This window comes from Gracilinanus agilis, chromosome 3, assembly GCF_016433145.1.
Source record: "Gracilinanus agilis isolate LMUSP501 chromosome 3, AgileGrace, whole genome shotgun sequence".
Classification (NCBI taxonomy): Eukaryota; Metazoa; Chordata; class Mammalia; order Didelphimorphia; family Didelphidae; genus Gracilinanus; species Gracilinanus agilis.
The window spans coordinates 241,967,126-241,988,421 of record NC_058132.1 but is presented as its reverse complement, the minus strand read 5'-3'; the positions used below and the strand labels follow the sequence as shown (position 1 = coordinate 241,988,421).

At 33.4% G+C, this 21,296-nt stretch overlaps 1 protein-coding gene across 1 annotated transcript in view; it reads right to left on the bottom strand.

The window, feature by feature from the left end:
• TTN (titin) overlaps window positions 1-21,296 on the bottom strand; it is a 328,387-nt gene that overhangs the window by 152,676 nt on the left and 154,415 nt on the right. Inside the window, exons 127-153 of the mRNA XM_044669742.1 lie at window positions 18,917-18,997; window positions 18,656-18,739; window positions 18,327-18,410; window positions 18,096-18,176; window positions 17,722-17,805; window positions 17,405-17,488; window positions 16,344-16,427; window positions 15,120-15,338; window positions 14,271-14,339; window positions 13,991-14,065; window positions 13,692-13,784; window positions 12,360-12,548; window positions 12,066-12,149; window positions 11,785-11,862; window positions 10,662-10,745; window positions 10,244-10,345; window positions 9,933-10,013; window positions 9,510-9,718; window positions 9,205-9,271; window positions 7,236-7,313; window positions 6,375-6,452; window positions 4,706-4,798; window positions 3,998-4,075; window positions 2,937-3,002; window positions 2,668-2,743; window positions 2,245-2,516; window positions 1,207-1,284 (exon numbers count right to left, since the gene is read on the bottom strand). Of these exons, the coding sequence (XP_044525677.1) occupies window positions 1,207-1,284; window positions 2,245-2,516; window positions 2,668-2,743; window positions 2,937-3,002; window positions 3,998-4,075; window positions 4,706-4,798; window positions 6,375-6,452; window positions 7,236-7,313; window positions 9,205-9,271; window positions 9,510-9,718; window positions 9,933-10,013; window positions 10,244-10,345; window positions 10,662-10,745; window positions 11,785-11,862; window positions 12,066-12,149; window positions 12,360-12,548; window positions 13,692-13,784; window positions 13,991-14,065; window positions 14,271-14,339; window positions 15,120-15,338; window positions 16,344-16,427; window positions 17,405-17,488; window positions 17,722-17,805; window positions 18,096-18,176; window positions 18,327-18,410; window positions 18,656-18,739; window positions 18,917-18,997 (2,751 nt within the window). The remainder of the gene's footprint in view (window positions 1-1,206; window positions 1,285-2,244; window positions 2,517-2,667; window positions 2,744-2,936; window positions 3,003-3,997; window positions 4,076-4,705; window positions 4,799-6,374; window positions 6,453-7,235; window positions 7,314-9,204; window positions 9,272-9,509; window positions 9,719-9,932; window positions 10,014-10,243; window positions 10,346-10,661; window positions 10,746-11,784; window positions 11,863-12,065; window positions 12,150-12,359; window positions 12,549-13,691; window positions 13,785-13,990; window positions 14,066-14,270; window positions 14,340-15,119; window positions 15,339-16,343; window positions 16,428-17,404; window positions 17,489-17,721; window positions 17,806-18,095; window positions 18,177-18,326; window positions 18,411-18,655; window positions 18,740-18,916; window positions 18,998-21,296) is intronic.

The window sequence follows — 21,296 nt, the reverse complement described above, 5'->3', positions numbered from 1 at the left end:
AGCAAAAAGGGTACTGGGTTCAAATCCTATCTTTAGTACTTAATATTTATATGACCTCAGGCAAGCCACTATCCTTTCTGAGCCATGTTTCTTCAACTGGAAAAATAAAGTTGGACTAGATGGTTTCTGAGGTCTCTTCCAACTCTCTATGATTCTATAGCATAATCATGTGATTTAATATAAAATTAAGCTTAATTTAAAAAATCATATGGCCTATACAAAGAAATGCAATCTACCTCCCTTTTGCCCATTAATTGAAAAATATCATTTATGTTCTGGATAAAAGAAGGACAAACAACAAAAGAATTGGAGGTTTTCTCTGCCATGCATCATAATGAAGGTGTGTACCTGGAGGAGGGGCTTCAGGTTCCTCTGGAACAGGTATTTTCTTTTCTGGAATGACTTTCTTGGGCACCTCAGGCACTTTAAAGACAATAATTTTTCTTTATTTTCCCAATTGAAAAATATTTTTAGGCAAACAAGGTAAAAGAAGTATAAAGACAGATCAAAACATTGCTAGAAAGTAGGAAAATATAGACTTAACTTCATCAGACTTATCACAATGTTTGATATAGGTTGAATTTTAACCATAAATATAGAACCATAAAAACCCAAGGAACTTTTTCATTTTTAGAACAAGTAAACCAGCTACTTATTTGACAAAAATTAAATGCCCTATATACCTTTAGGGGATGGTACTTCTGGCTTTTTCGGTGGAGTAATTTGTACTTTCTCTTCTGTGATAACTTTCTTGGTCACTTCAAGCACTTTAAAGATATTAGTTTATTTTAAGTTGGAAAAAATTTTAAGAAACATACAAAACATTAACACAACACGGACATCAAATAATAATTAACAGCATTACAAATAAAAGACACTCATGTGGATTTGTGGAATATGAGCATACCTGAGTGAAGAATTAATTTCAACAGAAGGGAATTGGGGATTAGAAGAAGGTTGATCAAGATCTACACATTTAGTTTGTATTATTTGGGGAGTTTTAGTTAGAACTGATATTTTCTTTACTGTAAAAACTTCCTTAGAGACTTCATTTTAAAGATATTAGTTGGTTTTAGAAATTTCAAGAATACAGCACATAGAAAGAAAGCACAAAACAGAACATAAAATTATAAAGCAAAGTCCTAACTTTACGTGCATATTGTACAATAAGATTAAATGAAGAGAACTTTGAAAAAAAAGATATACCTTTTGCTGGTGGTTCTTTTTGAGGTACAACAGTAGGTTCTTTTTTGGGAGGGATGACTTTCTCAGCAATTTTAGGTCCTTCAAAGATATTAGGATTTGTTTTGTTTTTGTTTAGAACATTTAAATCCCGAAACAAATCTTATAATATTAGATAACATTAATCCAGAAGGTGATATTAGGGAAACATAATAAAACATCTTTCAATTATGTTAATAGTGATTCATTTTTGTAAATGCCCTGAATCATAATGTTTTATAAGTCTTTCACTTGTGCCAAAAGGATATAACTTCCATGATGGCATACAGAATAGTGTCTTGCACTTGATAGGCACATAATAATAAATAATTGTTAAACTGAATTCGATATCCAGGGTCCTCTAGTCTACTTAATGGCAGATACATATTTATTTTTTTATCATACTTTGTATACCACTTTTTCTCCAGAAGGACCAAATAGATACATGTTTCACAATTTTTTGCTTTTATTTCTTCACATCAAGGAACTAGTCTGTCTTAATGAAATTTGTGTTACTATTAGTGCTTTAATGTCTTTTTTAGTGTTTTTTTAAAAAAATTAAACCAAACAATAAAAAGATTGAAGACTGATATTATCTTTAGGCAATGTCTACACAAGACTATAATGATCAGTGGAAATCTTAGTTAGGAAATTTATTATTTAACTTTTCCTTTCTGCTGCTGAATTAATTAGTCTTTGGTTACTAGTTATTTTGGGATAGGTAGTAACTTTACTTGACTTCAAAAATGTTTAGTAGCTACTAACTTGGTAAAACTGACTTGACAAATTGAATAGAATCAAGTGTTTTAATCCTGCCTTTAGAAAGCAAACTTGGATTGGTATTTTTGGGAAATTCACATCTACTTCATTCTTACAAATGGGCCAAGAATTCAAATTTTCATGATTGTCTTGCAAAAATGATATTAAGATATACATATATAATTCAAGGAAAGACTGTGTTTTCAAAGAAAGTTAGTGAAAGCAAGATTTGAAGAGTGTGAACAACTGTGGAATGCCATGTACCTTTCACAGCAGGTGTGGGCTTTACAGTCACTTCCACATCTTCCACTTCGATGACTTCTCTGAATCTATGGACCTCTTCCACTTCAAGGATTTCTTCTATATGTTCTTCTTCAACATCAAAGAACTCCTCCTCCTCTTCGTCCTCCTCAAAGATCTCTTCCACTTCTTTGGCTTCTATTACTTCTTCAACTTCTTGTTCTATTTCTAGCACTTCTTGTACTACTTCTTGTTTGTGGAAGACAATTGATACTTTTTCTTCTTGGATGGTTTTCTTGGCAATTGTCTCCACTTTAAGAGTTTTGAGGTTACATAAAAAAATGAAGGCGAAAGTTGACAAATGTTACAAGAAACATGAAAAAAGGTATTTGGGAACAAACATACTATACTTTCAAACCAAAGCTTCTAGTAAGAATTCTTATTGTACCTTTTGTAGGGGCAACCACCTCCTTTTTAGGCACAAGAACCTTCTTTTCTGGTACTTTCTTGGATACTGGAGGCACTTTAAAGACAGAGTATTCATTTTTTAAGAATGTAAAACAGTAAGATGAACTAAGTAACATAAAGCATGGTAATATACACCACTGAACTAAAGAGAAATAACACATGAAGACTCAGAGACAACATAAATGCTTTTTGAAGAAAAGATGAAGATGAAGTGTATTATTTAAATAGACAAAGAGAAGGAGCTATACCTTTAGCTGGAGGAGGTTCTTTTTTCTGAACAGGTACTTTTTCTTCAGGTACAGGTTTCTTTGCCACTTTAAAGATATTAGGATTTTTTAGTAATTTTACAATGCTGACATTTAAAAATAAATATGAAAAAATATAACAAAACAATGTATTTATAAGTGAAAATTATAGGAATAATGTTGTGAGCCATTAGAGTTGAGCTACTATTTTAAAGTAAAACAGAGATATTTCTCCTATATGTTCTCCCTCTACTTTGAGCTGATTAAATTTCAGGCTCAATTTTTTTTAAGGCCCTTTTGCTACTCCAATTAGTAATAATAGAACTCATTCATGTAGGGTCTGCTTCTATAATCTTTAACTAAGAAAATTCTATTTGAAGTAATCATTGTCAAATATTAATTCAGTGTTCATATGCAAAATGTTCTTTAGGGTGCTGTTGCACTATGAATTTTTTTAATCAAGAAAAAGACTATATAATTAGGACTTATAGGAGAAAGATTTTTTTTCTGTTGATTAATTTTCTTCTGGAATAGAAATGGAACATTGGGTCTTGTTGCTTATTAATGGAACATTGGACAGAAAATGATGGTAGAATATTAAAATCATCTGATGATTTGTGCTACTCAATCTTTATTTTTTTTTTAAAACCCTTACATTCTGTCTCAGAACTAATATGAAGTATTGGTTCCAAGGCAAAAGAGCAACAAGGGATAGGCATAGTTAAATGACTTGCCCAAGGTCACATAGTCTAAATAATTCTTTTTTAATGTTGGTTATCAAAAATTAGAAAGACTTTTTTTATAGTCGTTAGTAGAGGGAAGAATGCACACAAGTGTCTAATACAATGATCTCAATGAAAATCTATACTTTTCCCCTAGGGCCTAGCCTATAGAACAGTTTGTTTCCTCTCTCTGAGTCAGTGAAAAGTTGAAAAAGTAAAGTAAATATGTGGACAATGTATATTTATATGCAGCTGCTATTAATAATATTAGTCTTAACTCTGCCACTGTGGTGACTAGTATGGATGTTGAGTTTGTTTTTATTTTCATTATATTGACTATACCTTTAACTGGTGGAGCCTTCTCTTTTTTAGGAATAATAGCAGGTGCTTCAGGGACAGCTTTCTTAACCACCTCGGGCACTTGAAAGATATTTGATGAGTAATTAAAGACTTTTATGCACAAAAAACAGAACAAAAACATTTACCATACAACAATAAATATAAACCACACAGAACATTAAAGTTTAAAAGATATTAGACAATTCTTTCACTTAAGCTTTGTCTTTCAGAGGGAAAATACTATGTGCTCTAAAATATAAGCAGAGTCCAAAATGTAGTTAAGGAGTTCATTTCAAGAATAAGAACTTGACTTGAAATGAAAGATTCCATTTTGCTCAAAAGTTGATTTTTTCCAATTACATTTTTAAGAGGAAAGGAAGAAATAAGAACTATGATTAAAAACTAATGTGTAGTCCTGGCAATAGAAAAAGTCAATTAAAAAGGAGAGAAGTATCCTATCTTTCAGGGTAATGCGTATTTGAATAAAAAATAAAGAGCACCCAACCATCCAGTTGGATAGCCTCAACTTTTAGCAATACTCTTTTACCAACTATAATTCACACACACACACACACACACACACACACACACACACACACACACACAGTGTACACACACACACCACATCAGAAATTTCCCAGTGTTTCAATAAATACTGAGAAAGGTCTGAGAGTATTTAAAGAACCCAATTCTCATATAACACTGATATACCTATAGGTGGTGAAACTTCCTCAACCTCCTCTATGCTAGGAACTTCTTCAGGTATCTCCTCCTCTGGAAGAATTTCCTCAGGTTCTTCAGGCACTTAAAAATATTAGCATTTTGTGAATTATTTCAATAATTTAATGACTATATGGCTAAAATGAAAACATGAAACTCATTTTACTATTAAGTATACAATTGACTGGCACACATCAAATTAGCATCTTCCAAATATGAAAATCATTTTTTTAATCATTAGCTACTGTTAAAATTATATTGGGCCTTTTACAAATTGTATAAACCCGGTTAAATCACAGACTGTCAGGGCTTGAAGAGCCTTGATGGACAATCTAATCTAGCCAACTACCTCATTTTACAGATAGGGAAAAGTGAAGTCCACATTGTTCAAGTAGTTTGAGAGATAAGGAACACTGGGCTTGGAGTAACACAGACAACGGTTCAAATTCTAGCTCCAAGACTTACTAGCTACATGACCACAGACAAATCACTTCATTTCTTTGAAAGCCTCAAGTTCCTCATATGTACTGGACACTTTCCCTCTTCCTTCCTCTGCCTCTTAAAATCCCTCGCTTTCTTCGAGACCTAGTTTAATTGACAAATTCCCTGGGAAGTCTTTCCTGGTATTTGCAGCTTCTGGTCCTCTTCTTAAGTCCCCTTGTGTCTACTTTGTGTGTATCTTGTGGGTTATACATTAGAATGTAAACTCCTCGAGTGCAAGAACTAATTTTGCCTTTTCTTTATATATCTTAGCACTAAGCGCAGTTCTTAACACATATTAAGTGCTTAAAAATGTTTTTTAATTGACTGATTAAAGTAAGTGAAATAATAGTTTCACTACCTCCTCATAAGCTTGTTGTGAAGAAAAATGATTTTTAAACCTGAAAGCAATATAAATATATGAACTGATATTTTTATTTTTGAAGCAAATTATATAGTCAAAGAATTTGAAATACAATCAGAATCCTCTCTAAGCCCCAATTTTATTTCTACCTCATCATGATGCTTTCTATATAGTAGATCCTATGCCTCACTGGTCTGGCTTATGCCTCTTCAGGGCAGCTAGGTGGTACAGTAAATAGAGCACCAGGCCTAAAGTCAGGAAGAACTGAGTTCATATCCTGCCTCAGACATTTACTAGTTCTTTGACACTGGGCAAGTCACTTAACCTAACCCTGTTGGCCTCAGGTCCTCATATGTAAAATGAAAATTAGAGAAGGAAAAGGCAAACTACTCATCTCTCTTTGCCAAGAAAACCCCAAATGTGGTCACCAAAAGTAGGACACAACCAAAACAACTGAACAACAACAACAACAACAACAACAACAACAACAACAACAACATATGCATAATTATCCCCATTCATATCAGTAGGCAAAAAAAAAGATAAACATATAGCAAATATGGAATTCCACTTCAAACAGATCACAGACAAAACTAAACAAAAAAGAGAGTTATATTTCAATTTTTTAAAAACTTTCTATTCTCTTTCTTTTAGATGAATTGTGGTTTTTTAAGGTCTTGGATAAATAGGCCAGTGTTGATATTCATAAATAGTTTATAAAACAAAATATTAATACAGTTTGCCTAAATATTAAACAAATTAATGTGATCAATATTAAAAAATTCTCTTTATATCTATGGTTAGGAATTTATCTACCTTCATCTGGTGGGGCTTCCTCTTCTTGAGGGAGAGTGGGTAGTAGTCTTTCTTCCACTTTCTTAGGTACCTCAGGAACTTTAAAGATATTAGTTGCTTTTAGGAACTTTAAAATACAACATAGCAAGAACAAAAGAAATGCAAAAGGGACACATTTCTAATTTTTCATCACAAGAAGGAAGAGAATAAGAACAGATACATATATATGGGACATTAACATTTCAATGAATGAATTAGTAGGATTTTTTAGAAGAAAGAAATGTATGTTATAAAACTTTAAGTCTATTCATTCAAAAGGTATTTTATCTTTAGCCTTGAGGGCCTCCACTTTTTTAGGAAGTGGAATTATATGCTTCAGGGACTGGTTTCTTAGTCACTTCAGGGACTTTTAAGAGATTTGGATTTAATATATTTTTACTTCTGGGAGGATTCAACAAACACAAAAGGAAGTCATCAACATGATGATCACAAGAGAAGATGACACTGAATACAAACTGTATGTAAATAGAAATGCAACTGAAGAAACATTTCGACAGTTAGGACAAATGAAAGAGATGAGCAAAGTTATGTTAGTTACATATTGCTAGCTAATCTAGGGGATGAGGTACCTTTGGCTGGAGGAGGCTCCACTTTCTTAGGAACCAGGGTAGGGACTTTCTTCTCAGGCACCGGTTTCTTAGGCACCTCTGGTACTTTAAAGAGATTATTTATTTTAAGAGATCATTCCAGACACCATAAGACAATAATTCCATAATAATAAACTGGGTTAGAACAAGAATATAGACACATGAATGACATGATTTTTACTTTTGAAAGAAAGAATGGAACAGCAAACTTTAATCTGTTTATAAGTTGAGGTACCTTTGGGTGGAGGAGCTTCTTCTTTCTTAGGAACGGGCACCTTTTTCTCAATCACCTTCTTCTTAGGAATCTCAGGCACTTTAAAGACATCATTCCATGATAAAAATTTCATTTTGTGTTGAAAAGACACATAAAGAATAAGAACGTATATGGGACACAATGTATTAGAACAATGACCCCTGATCAAAACCCACCTTTCACCCAACTCCAGACACAAACAGACAAATGGAAAGACAACACTCCAGTAAAGAACATGAAGGAAATGATCAGCTCTGAACAGTATGGTGGAAATAGGCTTTGGAGTCTGATATTGGTAGCAGTTCACTTGATTTTTGGATAGTAAATACTCCTTTTAATTGGGCTCAGTTATTTGTTCAGCAAACATCTATAAAACATACCTCACTTAAAATCAATCTATATATCGATTTATTTATAATGTCTTTCCTTCCTTCCTTCCCTACATCTTTCCCTCCATCCCTCTACCTCTCTCTGTCTCTCTTTTTCTTTCTATCATTAGCTTCAATACATCTTTTTTTATCCCTTGATTTCACTAAGTTAAATTAACCCACCTTCTAGAGTGGATATGTATAAACTCCAAAGGGAGAAGCAGTCGGTGCTACTGAGACCATAGGAAGAAACATTATTGAACTTAAATGCAAAGGAATACTGATTTCCTTCCATTCTTCTGTCAAGATCATCTGTGCTTCTGGAGGGCAGGTTTTGTTTTGTTTTTGACTTTGTATTTTTAGGATTTCACACACTGCCTGGCACATCAGGGGTACTTAAGTGTTTGTTGAATTTAGGGAATATGACTTTTTAAAAAATCCTTACTTTCTGCCTTAGAATTGATAATAAGTAAAAAAGAATTGATACTAAGTATTGGTTCCAAGACAAAAGAGTATTAAGGGCTAGGCAAGTGGGTTAAAAGACTTGCCCAGGGTCACATAGCTGGGGGGGATATAACTCTTAATGGTAGTGCTAAATATGCATTTATAAACATTATATTTATACATACATATAAGCTATATATAGTCCATTAAGAGATGTTTATATGTATTTATTGCTTTTCTTCAGTGTTATGATTACTCTGAGACTTTTTCTTTATTTAGTGTATTAAAGACACCATGATTTAGTGAGTGAATTATGAAGTTTTCACAGATTTTTTTGGGGGGTGAATTATCCTAGGCACTGCATCATCTTTGCACACTTATAAGAATTTTGACCTAAAAAGGCACAAGTGCTAGGACAAGAATTAAGAAGACTTGAATTCAAACTTAGCCATGACCATTTACTACTAGCCATGTGATCTTGGACAAGTCATTTAACTGTTTTCAGCCTCAGTTTCCCCAGCTGTATGATAGGGATAATAATATCAGCTGCTTCCCAGGATTATTATAAAGATCAAATGAAATAATAATTCTGAAATACTTAGCAGAGTACCTGGCACACAGCAGGTGTATCTATAAATACTAGCTATTGTTATATAATAATGAAATTGATAGTAATAAGCTCTTGCTGCCACTTCAACTCACCTTTCACTTTAGAACAACATAGCACAACCAGTGAGAAGAAATGGTCTGAATTCATCTGAATGAAGCGGTTTATCTTAGGTACTTTGGGGACTTGAAAGATACCATTTATAGGGTGGACAGTTTTCTTTTTCTAAGTATCAGTTCTAAGATAGAAGAGTGGCAAGGTCTAGGCAATCAGGGCTAAGTTACTTTCACAAGGTCACATAGCTAGAAGTATCTGAGGCCAGATATGAATTCAGATCCTCCCAATCTCAGGCCTGGGATGCTATCTACTGTGTTAATTAGCTGCCCCATAAATTCATATTTAAAAGCAAAATTGGGGGTTCTGAATTTTATAAGTAATTGCATTTCTCAAACCTAGTTCCATCATAATTGTCCTGGAAAGAATTGTGAATGGAGGATATGAGATAAAGAACATTCCCGTGGGCTTGTTATACCTTTGGCTGGTGGAGGCTCCACTTTTTTAGGGGCAGGGACAGGGACTTTCTTCTCTGGCACAGGTTTCTTAGGCACCTCAGGCACTTAAAAACATTATATTTAAATAAATTAAAACCACATTCAGAGGACACATTACAAAAAAAACACATAAGCACTGAACTACAACTGTGTCAAAGAAATTTCAAGAATAAAGCAACACAAAAATACAAAAGAGACATAATACAGATGACAGAGAAGAATTAAGATGATGGCAATGATGTTTTGGAGAACTTCAATGGAGAACTGTTATACCTGGTACATGTACAGGTATCTCTGGCTTAACTTCTTCCTTAGGTGGAATTTCTTCTTCAAATGGAACTTCCTCTTCTTCCTCTTCCTCAGGGGGAAGTTCTTCCTCCTCCTCAGGGGGAATTTCTTCTTCCACGAATGGAACTTCTTCTTCCTCCTCAGGGGGGATTTCCTCTTCTTCAGGGACGACCACCGGAGCAGGGACTGGTTCTGGTTTCTTTGGCACTTTAATGACATTATTTGATTTTTTTAAAAACTTAGTTTATAGATACAACACCCAGAAAAAAAGGACAACACAAAAAAGGAAATAACAAGAACTATACAACAGCAAAAAAAATAAGTCCAAATAAATTCTACAAAACATTAATTTCAAATAGTGAGACTTATTAACACAATGAAAAGTTTCTCTGTGTAATAATTCTGTTATAGATTAATGTACCTTTGACTGGAGGAACTTCTACTTTTTTTGGAACAGGTACTGGTTTTTCTTCAGGGACAACTTTCTTTGGCATCTCTGGCACTTGAAAGATATTATTTGACTTTAAGTATACATTCTTTTATATTTCTTATAGAAAAGAAAAAAAAAACATCAAGAAAGGAGAAGAGTCCAGATGTCTAAACTGTGAAACTTATCATGTATGGCATTCCATTCCTTTGGAACATAAAAGAATCTGGGCAAATCTGTGTACATAAATAAAATATAAGAGGGACTCCTCCTTTCTGTACATTTTAAGTGTAGAAATAATGTACCTTTGGCTGGCGGAGGCTCCACTTTCTTAGGAACTGGGGTAGGTACCTTCTTTTCTGGTACAGCCTTCTTCTCTGGGACAGGCTTTTTAGGTACTTCAGGCACTTAAAAATATTATATTCAAGTAAATATAGGATTCTTCAGTCACTTTAAAGAGATTATTTAAAAATTTTTATCTTCTTATGCCATATTAAAATAACACATTAAACTACAGGTTTATAACAGGTAAGACAAAGGAATAAAATAACAATGTAAGTATAGAGATAACTAGTGAAATAGGATAATTTTATTCTTCTTCTGGGAAATGACATTGAGGAGATACCTTTCTAACGAGCAAGAAATAAGACTTTCATATTTGCACTTCACTTTATTTTGAAATAAAACAAACAAACACTGTGGACATGTCACAAGTGTATGTACCTTTAGCTGGGGGAGGTTCCACCTTTTTAGGGACACGTACTGGGACTTTCTCTTCTGGTTCAGGCTTCTTGGGTACCTCAGGCACTTTAAAAATAACACATTAGGTTAAATATCTCATTTTTTAAAATCCAAAGACTTGACAATAGAAACAAAAACCTTGATTTCTTCTAAGTAGAATCAAGAATGACCACAACAATAATGGTTCTCTCTATAAGTGATGAAAAGACACTCACACATACTCTATTCAACATAGAATGACTGGTAAGGAATACAGTGTATAACAACAGGTGAGTACCATCTTTCACCTGTTTTTCTTTAAACACAGACATATATTTACAAACTTAATATATAGAAACAGTGACTATTTTGATTAACATTCAGTATTAGTCTATTTAACATAGCTATATATGGACAAATAATCAAATATCCAAATATAGATATTTTAAATATATTAATATAGAACATTAAATAATACAATAGCATTATTAATGTAATATACCAACACTATCATTCTTAATATATTAATATAAATAATATGTTTAATAGACATATTAAACATATCACTATGTGACAATAGCATTAATATATATTAAATAATTAAGTAACAATATAATATATAACAATATATTTATTGAATGTATTAAATACATTAATATATTATTATAATTTAAATAATACATCAATTTATATGGATATGTTAAATATGCTTATATGTTATAGTAAGAGTTTACCATAACATTGAAAAGAGACACAAAACACCAAGCACAAGTAAATCCAAAGACAAATTACACAAGTGAAAAAATAATCTATTGTGGTCAGTTCTTGCCTTGGTAGTGCCAAGTAGTTCTTGCCTTAGCACTAACATTGTATTTAATCCATAGGAGTCATCATTAGGGCTTAGAGCTAGAAGAGATTTTGCAGATGAGGAAACCAAGGCACAGAAAGAGGAAGTGGCTAGTCCAAGGTCACAGAAGTGGGGAGTAGAAAAACTAGTATTTGAATTCCAGATCTATATTTTTTCCACTCACTATTAATTCCAAGAAGAATCTGCCAAAGTGAGCGTTATTGCTCTGCCTGGGTAAATCCTAAAAATAATCTATGAATGTATCCCAGGTGAATGTACCTTTAGCAGGTGGAGCCTTCTCTTTTTTGGGAACAGGCACAGGTACTTTCTCCTCCAGTTTCTTTGGAACCTCAGGCACTTTAAAGAGATTATTTTTGTGTTAAGAAACTAATCACCTAACCTTTGCCAATAAGTTAATTATAGAGCACATTTACCCGAGCTCAGAAACAACTACCCACTGACAGATACTCAAAAACAATAAAGCAAAAGTAACACAAAAATACAGATTAAAGACTGTTTATTACATGCATAACATGACTACATCTCCTAAATGGCTCTACCTTTGGCTGGTGGAGCTTCCTTCTTTTTGGGGACAGGGACAGGTTTCTTCTCCTCAACCACAGGTTTCTTTGGTACTTCAGGCACTTTTAAAGATATGATTTCCATTCAGAAATGTTTGTGATGGCATATCAAATATGTTAAATAACAACAGCTACCAAAGAGGTATGGCTGGATTGTTTGTCAAAGGGGCAGTTTTAAGAACGGGGTGTTAATGAGATGTTAACACTGAGGATTGACTCACAGCCCACCAAAGGGAGCTTAGCTCCTCTCTTTTGACAAAAGAGGCCATGTACCTTTGACTGGTACTTCTGGTATTACTTCTTCCTCAGATACAACTTCTTCCTCAGGAATAAGTTCTTCTTCCTCAGGGACATATTCTTCTTCCTCAGGAATGTATTCCTCTTCCTCAGGCACTTCTTCCTCTATTTCTACCTCTGGTTCTGGTTCTGGTTCTGGTTCCGGTATCTTAGGTACTTTGGGGACTTGAAAGATACCATTTATGGGTTGGACATTTTTCTTTTTCAATTACATAGCAAACCCAAAGAATTTGACATAAATGTTCCATTTGCATTAGAAGAAATAATAGCTTCTCCTGTGTTCCCACAAAGAAGACCACGAGGTATAACATACTGAACATGAATTTAACAATAAAAGAACAGAAAACATGACACCAAATACTCTCCCAAATATAAAGGAGTGATATTCTCTATATCTAACAGGTGGTACTACCTCTTGTTCTTCTTTTCAAGCACTTAAAACATTAGTCACAAGGACACTGAATTGTTTAAAATGGGTGACATTAAGTGGTCGTGGTTTGAGGAGCAGATGCAATTTTATTATAGCTTCCTGTTTTACATTAGTTTTGCAAGCATACATCTAGAGATGATTTTTTGTTTTCCAGGAAAATGATTCTGAATCTTATAGGCACAAAAAAGGTCATGATAATAATATGGAGATGTTTGTGATAGCTGAAACCAAAATGTAAATTTTTAAGAGCTATAGGCTTATTACAGCAAATAATAAAATAATTTAAATTCTACGTAGAGTATAATTTTGTTGTTTATGACAGACACCATCTTCCAAGAAAATGAGATTTTTTCTTAGGAAGAAATGAAGCAGTTACAAAAACAAAACACAACTATTGCCTCACCAGAAAAGAAAAATGTCATTGAGCATGGCTGTGAGATTTTTTTTTTTACCACCAAAGATAAATTTAAAATACTAAACGATAATCTTTCTCGAGATCAGTAATAGACAGAAACTATTTGTTATTTTCTCACTAGTACAACCCTTCCCAAAATTTTAAGCTAATTTCAAGGTGTTTTTTAATGGAATCTTTGGTTTATTGTTGAAGCATACTACATATCAGGAAGTGGATATTATCAGCTATGTCCTTAAAAATATATACTAACATCTATTCTTTTACTATAGCAACAATTACAAATACTAAAAACATCAACCAAATAGCTACAAAACACTAAACAATAGACATTCTAAGAACCTAGGAAATGATTTACAAAACATGAGATTACAAAATAAAACACAACATAAGAACGACATACTGAATTTGAGAAGATAGTTAAGACATTAAACAGAACCATACTTGACCAAGTTGATGATTGTACCTTTGACAGCTGGTATAATCACTTTTTCTTTTTCTCTTTTGGTAACTGCAATATGTATTTTTTCTTCAATAACTTTCTTTGGAGCCTCAGGCACTTTAAAGATAGTAATTAATAAAGAGTATTAAAACCAACAACACAATACTCACACACAAGTTCACTCCAAACTGTCTAACATAAGCAAGATTAAAAAAAAACGAAATACTCCATAAAAAAGACAGAACACAATATGAAGCAGTGTGACAACATTCATAATACATAAAGACACTTCAAGAGCTTATTCTCATGTCAGGCCAATGTACCTTTGGGTGGTGGAGGTTTGAGTTTCACTGGGACAGGTACTTTTACTTTTTCTTCAGGAATGGTTTTCTTAGGCACTTAAAAATATTAATTTTAAGAGAATTTTAAAACCTTGTAAGAACCACAAAAACCCAAGAGTAGAGATACAAAATGTTAAGAAATATAATAAAGATAATGTCCAATCCCACAAGTATCTTATAACATTTTCCTTACAGACACACAGGGAACATATATATTATCTAACTGATGTTTTATATAATAGGTTTTTTCCCCCCACTGTACCTTTAGCTGGTGGAGCCTTTGGTTTCCTAGGAACAGGAACTTTCTCTTCAGGGACAGGTTTTTCTGGTTCTTTAAAGACAAACACCATTCATTCACATAAGAATTTTGGGAAATAGCATAAAAAATTACTTAAATAGAATCATGTTGTGAATTGATGAAATCCTATATCTCATTTATAACAAATTTCCTTATATATTCATTGAATGCTAAATGAGGGAACTGCCTAGGATCCCATGAAAAGTCCAAACATATTTACTACCCTTTCATTGACTTCAGTAAATATCTGAAATATTTTCTATTCAAAATAAAAATTTGCTATAAAACTTAGGGAGAAAAGGAAGTAGTAAAACTCTTATTTCTTTCCTCCACCCCCCCACCTCTCTGACTCCATTTCCATCTCTGTCTTTGACTCTGCTTCTGTCTCTCTCTCTCTCATTCTCTCTTACTCTCTTTCTGTCTCAGTTTGTCTTGTGAAAAGAGCTATGGATCATCTAGTCCTCCATGTTCACAGAAGCTGACAGGGAAACATCATTATCATTTTGAAACTGACACTGACAGTTATTTTATGAAGAATGGTGAGAGGAAAAGGGGGTATTTGGGGAGGCAGAGGTCAAATCTGTTACTTAAAATGCTGATAGGATGAAGATAAAAATGCTAGAGCAGAAGTATGTGTAAGAAGAAGGACTTGAACTTGAGAAATGTTGAAAGGTTTTCCATAAATTTTCCTTTTCAGGCCAAATTTTCACTCAGGAATAATGGAACATGAAATCTTCTGAGGGTTACATAGATTATTCTCATCTGATAGTAGGTGATTATTAAATGCTCATTGACTGACTGTGTCAGTCATACCTGTGACTGAAATGTACTCTTCATGCTCTTCATGAACAACCTCACGGTGCTCATACTCATATTCATCATATTCTTCATATTCTTCTGTTGGCTCATACTCTTCATATTCTCCATATTCATATTTTTCATACTCCTCATATCCCTCCTGTTCTACTGAGACAGACACTCTCTCTTCCTCTTCAGTGTAAGTCCATTTTTCTTCAGCTGTAATTGTCACTTCTGAAATAAGATGGACAACAGTAGACATTTTACTCAATGAACATTTTACATAATGTTAGAGATACCCAGAGGATAGGGACAGGGACAAGATTTTTGATTTTATTAATGTAGGGAAAAGCCTCTGGTCAATATCTTCTCTGTAACTTATACTGCCTTAGTGGCCTAAAGAAATAAGAAGTTAACTGACTTTCCCCTGGTCACACAGTCTAGATATGTCAGAGGTGGGACTTGAACCCAGGTGGTGTTCCTGGCTTTAAGCTAGGTCTTTATCCAAAAGAGTCAAAGTGTCAAAGTCAAAGCCAGCAAATAGCCCCCAAAACTTCAGAGTGTTGTGGAACCAAGTAAACCATAATTGGAAAAGATTAAATACAAATATAATGTAACATAGATGATGTTATTTTGCATTTTTTAAACTCAACATGCAGGGGTAGGTAGGTCACTCAGTGATAGAGTGCCAGGCCTGGAGATAGGAGGGTGTGGGCTCAAATCTGGCCTCAGACATGTCCTAGCTCTGTGACCTTGGGCAAGTCACTTAACCCCAATTGACTAGCTCTTGGTACTCTTCTACCTTGGAACTGATACCTAGTATTGATTCTAAGAGAGAAGGTAAGAGTTTTAAAAAAACAAACTGAACATGCACTTCATTTGAGTTTGAGAACACTGCATATACCAGGATGCCTCTCAGCTACATAATTATGTTGTTATATACATGTGTAAAGTTAATTTAAAAATACCAAAATCATCCCCAGAGTTTTTATTGCCATTTCATTGTCTTATGATTTTGTTACTGCAGACTTCAGTTGTCCTTTGATGTCTGATGACATAGCACCTTCCTTCCAATTGTGACTATGTTGGAATTCAAGACTGGAACAATATTTCTTAGAACTCATCCAAATTAAATCAACGAGCAGCTGATGTAGTAGAACAATTAAATTAGGAAACCAGTAGTCCAAGGAAAGTTTAGTTTCATATTCATTTCAATATTTAATCTAAAGGTGAATATACCTTTAGTGGGAGGAGGTACTACTCGTTTTGGAACAGCAACAGTGACTTTTTCCTCATGGACAATCTTCTTTTGGGCTTCTGCCACTTTAAAAAAGAATAATAATGAATATTCAATTCTGTGATTCAAATCAAATACATACAGAGGTGCATTGTATGAAAAAGTCATGGGTAAAGAATCTCAGAATAAACGCACATTTGAAATGTTCATTTAAGTGGCAAGAAAATTCAAGAATGGCAAATAGGCATGTATTTTATTTCATGCCTCACTCACAACAGAATTCAAGTTAAAAGAAAAGAAGTTAGTAAATCCAGATTGTTACAGTGAATAGAATCTTTATAACTACAAATGAGTATATTTCCTATCTTCAGATTCTTTAAGGAAGAGAGATATGTTTATATATAATAAGTAGCATTTATAAAAGAGTGTCAAGAGGAATCTAAACACGGGAATCTAATTAAGGACAGAAAGACTGAAGAGTAAAGCATTAGAAATAGAGCTGTCCATCTCAGATGAAAGATTTCTTCCCCGTCAAACAAGAAAAAGTACCTTATGCTCAACCACTTTGTGTTAAAATTTGAGTTACTAAAATATCTTAGGAATTAAATGTCACATAAAAACACACCATATAAAACAAGCATTTAGACCAATAAATAAATTATACAGACAAATGACATGAAACACTTCAGAACAAAAAAAATTCCAAAGTAAAAATAGTTTTCATCTATTTTGAGGGTTTGCATTTTTGAGAAAATACTAGCATGAACTTCTACATATCAGAAATCTTTAGGAACTCATAATTAAGAATTTGTATATCTTTATTTCCCCAAAAGGATGGTCAATGTAAAAGTTACTAACATATAATGCAGTGTTTTATGTACTTCTGAAAAGTATGTGCAATTCATATGGTTTAATTAACAACATATGCTTTTAAATATACATAGTATAACACATATGTACTCAGCAGTTGCATAATCTTTCCTTAAATGAGCTGGAATCATCTGAATTTGCTTGATTTTCAATATATAGAAGCTTATTTTAATTTCTAAAGGAGCAAATGTACCTTTAACTGGTGGAGCCTCCACTTTTTTAGGTTTGAGTTTGGGTACTTTTTCTTCAGGTTCTGGTCTCTGAGGCTCCTTAGGCACTTTAAAGATAACAGTCACTTTTTAAGAGTTGTTTTCCACTCAACCCACAACAACAACAAAATGCATTTACATAACAAAATATGGATGCATAAAAGACTTGGTGTTTTCATTGCTCCAACATGGAAATAAAATAACTGGTAAGTATTAGCATTTTAAGGGCCATTAGTGGTATTTGGTAATAGAATGATGAAAGAAAAAAATTGTTGGTGCATTTTAGAGATAGATGATGTACCTCTAGCTCTTGGAGGCTCTTCTTTTTTAGTTACGGCAACATGAATTTTTTCTTCTTGGGTAATTTGCATACGCGTCTCAGTCACTTAAAAGATAATTTTAGGATTAGGGAGCTAGATAACTTGAAGTGTAATTTTATATCAATTAGCCAGAAATTATGCCAAATTACAATGCATATACTATAACGATGCAACAAATTAATAACAGTCTTTCCAAAGACAAAACATTTATACATCATTGCCATTAACACAGACATACACACATACACATACACAGAATCTACAGTTGAAAGAGATCTGACCCAAATGACAAAAACATGAGGAAGAAAAGACAAGACCCAACATACAATTTAGAACACATTCTGATTTCATTTACCTTTAGTGGGAGGAGGCTCTTCTATCTTAGGAACTGGAGGGGCACGTTTTTCTGGTACTGGTTTCTTCGGCACTTCAGGCACTTTAAAGATATTAGGTAATTGTGTCAAATTTAAAGCATGGGAAACACTTTAAGCAGACACATAATTTTTCTTCTTAATTTTAAGGAAATTAGGAAGATATCTCATTATAGACGAGAAGTGACAGACATTTTTCAAGATCAGAACAATACCTTTAGCAGGTGGAGGTTTTTCCTTTTTAGGAACAGGTGTAGGAACTTTCTTCTCAGGTACAGTTTTCTTTGGTGCTTCAGGAACTTTGGAAAGATTAGTTTTAAGAATATTGTTTTACATGAAGTGAAAACAAAGGATTTTCTTTCATTAAAAAAAGCAGGACAAATTCTCTCTAAAGATCACACAGATAAACATAAATGACACTTGGAAGAACATGCATACACTGATATATTGACATAATTTTAATCAAACATATATCTAAAGAATAAACATTATATATATATTAAGAGAAGAATGCTTCTACTATATCTTTCATAAGAGGTTATACCTTTTACAGGAGGAGCCTCCTCTTTTGGAGGAACAGCAGCAGGTACTTTTTGTTTCTGGACCACTCTCCGAGGCATCTCAGGCACTTTAAAACATTGTAATATGTATTTGTCAAAATTTCCAAGTGTTTTGTTTACAAAAACTTACTATCTTAATAAAGAATTAAAATTTACAGCACATATAACAGATGGAAAATATGGGCTCTATCAGATCCAAGAGAGGTAATATATCAAATGGCAGAATTAAGGAAGAGAAGATGTACCTTCGGCAGGTTCCATTTCCACCTTTTTAGAAATAATATGTAGTTTTTCTTCCACAATATATTCTTCTGGCTCTTCAATCACTTTAAAGACAGGATTTGAAGAATAAATTAGAGCACTCCATAGGTTTAATCTTAGTTGTTAACATGTATTATTTTATCATATCACAGAAATAGTAAAAGATCAGAAGACTGGTATTGGATCCTATTAACACAAGCCAAGTCCCTGATTGCTTATGCCAAAAAATGTTCAAAGAAAAATGACTTCATGAAAAAATATAGTTTGATAAGGTAGTAAGGTATTTTCCCTAAAATTAATTCACACATAAAGTTAAAAGTAAAGTCTTTTTCATAAACTTAATTTATGCCTAAACAACAGAGATAACATTTAGAGACAACTGGAAGATGATCAGGATAAGCAAGCAACCAAAAAATGTCGAAAGGACTGAAGAATAATATTGTAGTGGCTAAATCTATACAAGTCTAATATGCTTGAAAAATAATTAAAAAAAAATACATCACTCTCAATTGGGTGGGGGGTGGGGAACCTGAAGGGTAACTTAAGAGCCCTAAGTCTGTTTATATGAAAGAGTTAGTCTAACATAATTGCCATTTACAAATACTATAGCATGGATTCTCAAGATCTCTTTATCATCTTTGATAATCTGATAAGGACAGTTTAGTTGATAAGGAAGTAATGGACACTGAGATCTTTTAGCTAATGATTCCAGCTCTGTCTCCAGGAACATGGAATTTATTATATATATTTCAAGACATTTCACACAAAAGAACCCCCTGAAACTTTGCAGATGTGCAGAAGTTACAAATATTGTGTCATATCAAAACACAAAAGGTCTCATTGGCTTCAGAATTGAACAAGGCCAAGGCTGAATTTTGACTGGGTATTTATCAGAAAGCCAAGTTGGGAAATATTATTTCAGGGCTGAATTGCCCCTGCTAAGGTTTTGGCCTTGGCTATACCAGGCAGCTGCATTCCTGGCAAAATGGGGAGAGTATTAACCTTTTAAATTCAGGTTTGCTAGGAACTTAAAGCTTTTCAATAAGGCCACAATACTTTTCAATAAGAAATCACAAGGACCACAAAAGGGGTCAAAAGAGGAGTCTCAGGTGTTTATCTATTCTCTTACTGGCTTCCCACAATGGATATGCTAGAAACAGTTTTAATAACTTAGGCGTTAAACTTTCAGTGTGAGCATTTATACCTCAGAATTTGTCAGCTGCTAGAAATCAGAGTTTGACTTGTTTTGCTGATTATTTAAAATTTAAGTGATGGAGAAAATCTTAATATTTCAGATTAAACTTAAAAGTGTGCTGTGCATATATATTCATATTCATATATACACACATCACATATATATGTGCACAAGCACACACACATATACACACATATCTATATATTTTTCCAGAAATTATTCCAGTTATTAAACATCCTCCAACATGCTACTGGTTTTGCTGAAGTTATCAGCAGCCTGGAGGTCTGGTGCCTGAAGACTAATGATAATAATAGGCATTTATATGGCCCTTCAAGGTTGGTTATGTACTCTGCCTTCATGATATATCATATTCAATGCTCATAGAACTCCTGACTCAGTGGTTTACAAAGAGTTTTCTTTCAAACTGCTCTGTAAGATGAGAAATATAGGTATTATTATCCTTCTTTACAAGTAAGGGCATTTCTTTCCTTAAGTAAGGTTAAGGTTAAGTAATGATTAAATGATTTTCCCACTGCCTTATAAGGATTAAATTAAGACTTTCCAACTAAAACAGCCTTTTTATCATACCAGACTCCATCTATTTATATGTTAAGGTCTAGACCATGGTCCTTGGGAGCAATTAAGGAATTATTTTGTTCTTTAAAGACAAATGTGATGCAAATGAGAGTCTCCATGTGAAATTCTGATCATAATTGAAAAGTGAATGTCAAAAGCTAATCACAAAATATTAATACTCACTTTCTAAAAGTTTCTGCCCTCTTATACTGGGGCAAATTTAAAAGCCTTCTCTTCTTATTCTTCTTTTTTTATATTGGTAGAAGTGAAAAACTTTAACTAAAGAATAATGTTCTTTTGGGTTTACTAAAAATATTTCACCTTTATGAAAAAAATTTCTACCTTTTACAAAGCACTTTAAAATGACATGATCTGTTTCCTTATCATTTGGAGTTGTGTAAATATTTCAGACAGATAACTGAGACTTTTCATGTTTTAGGCATCGACTGTCAGTGAATTTTGACCTCTCCTAAGAAAGTCAAAGGAAAGAGATTCAGTGCTTTCAGGAAAAAGGACAGAGTAATTTTGATTATGGCAGAAGATGCAGTTAGTATCTTCTTGTTCTTTCCCACAGCAAGAGCATAGCTTGAACA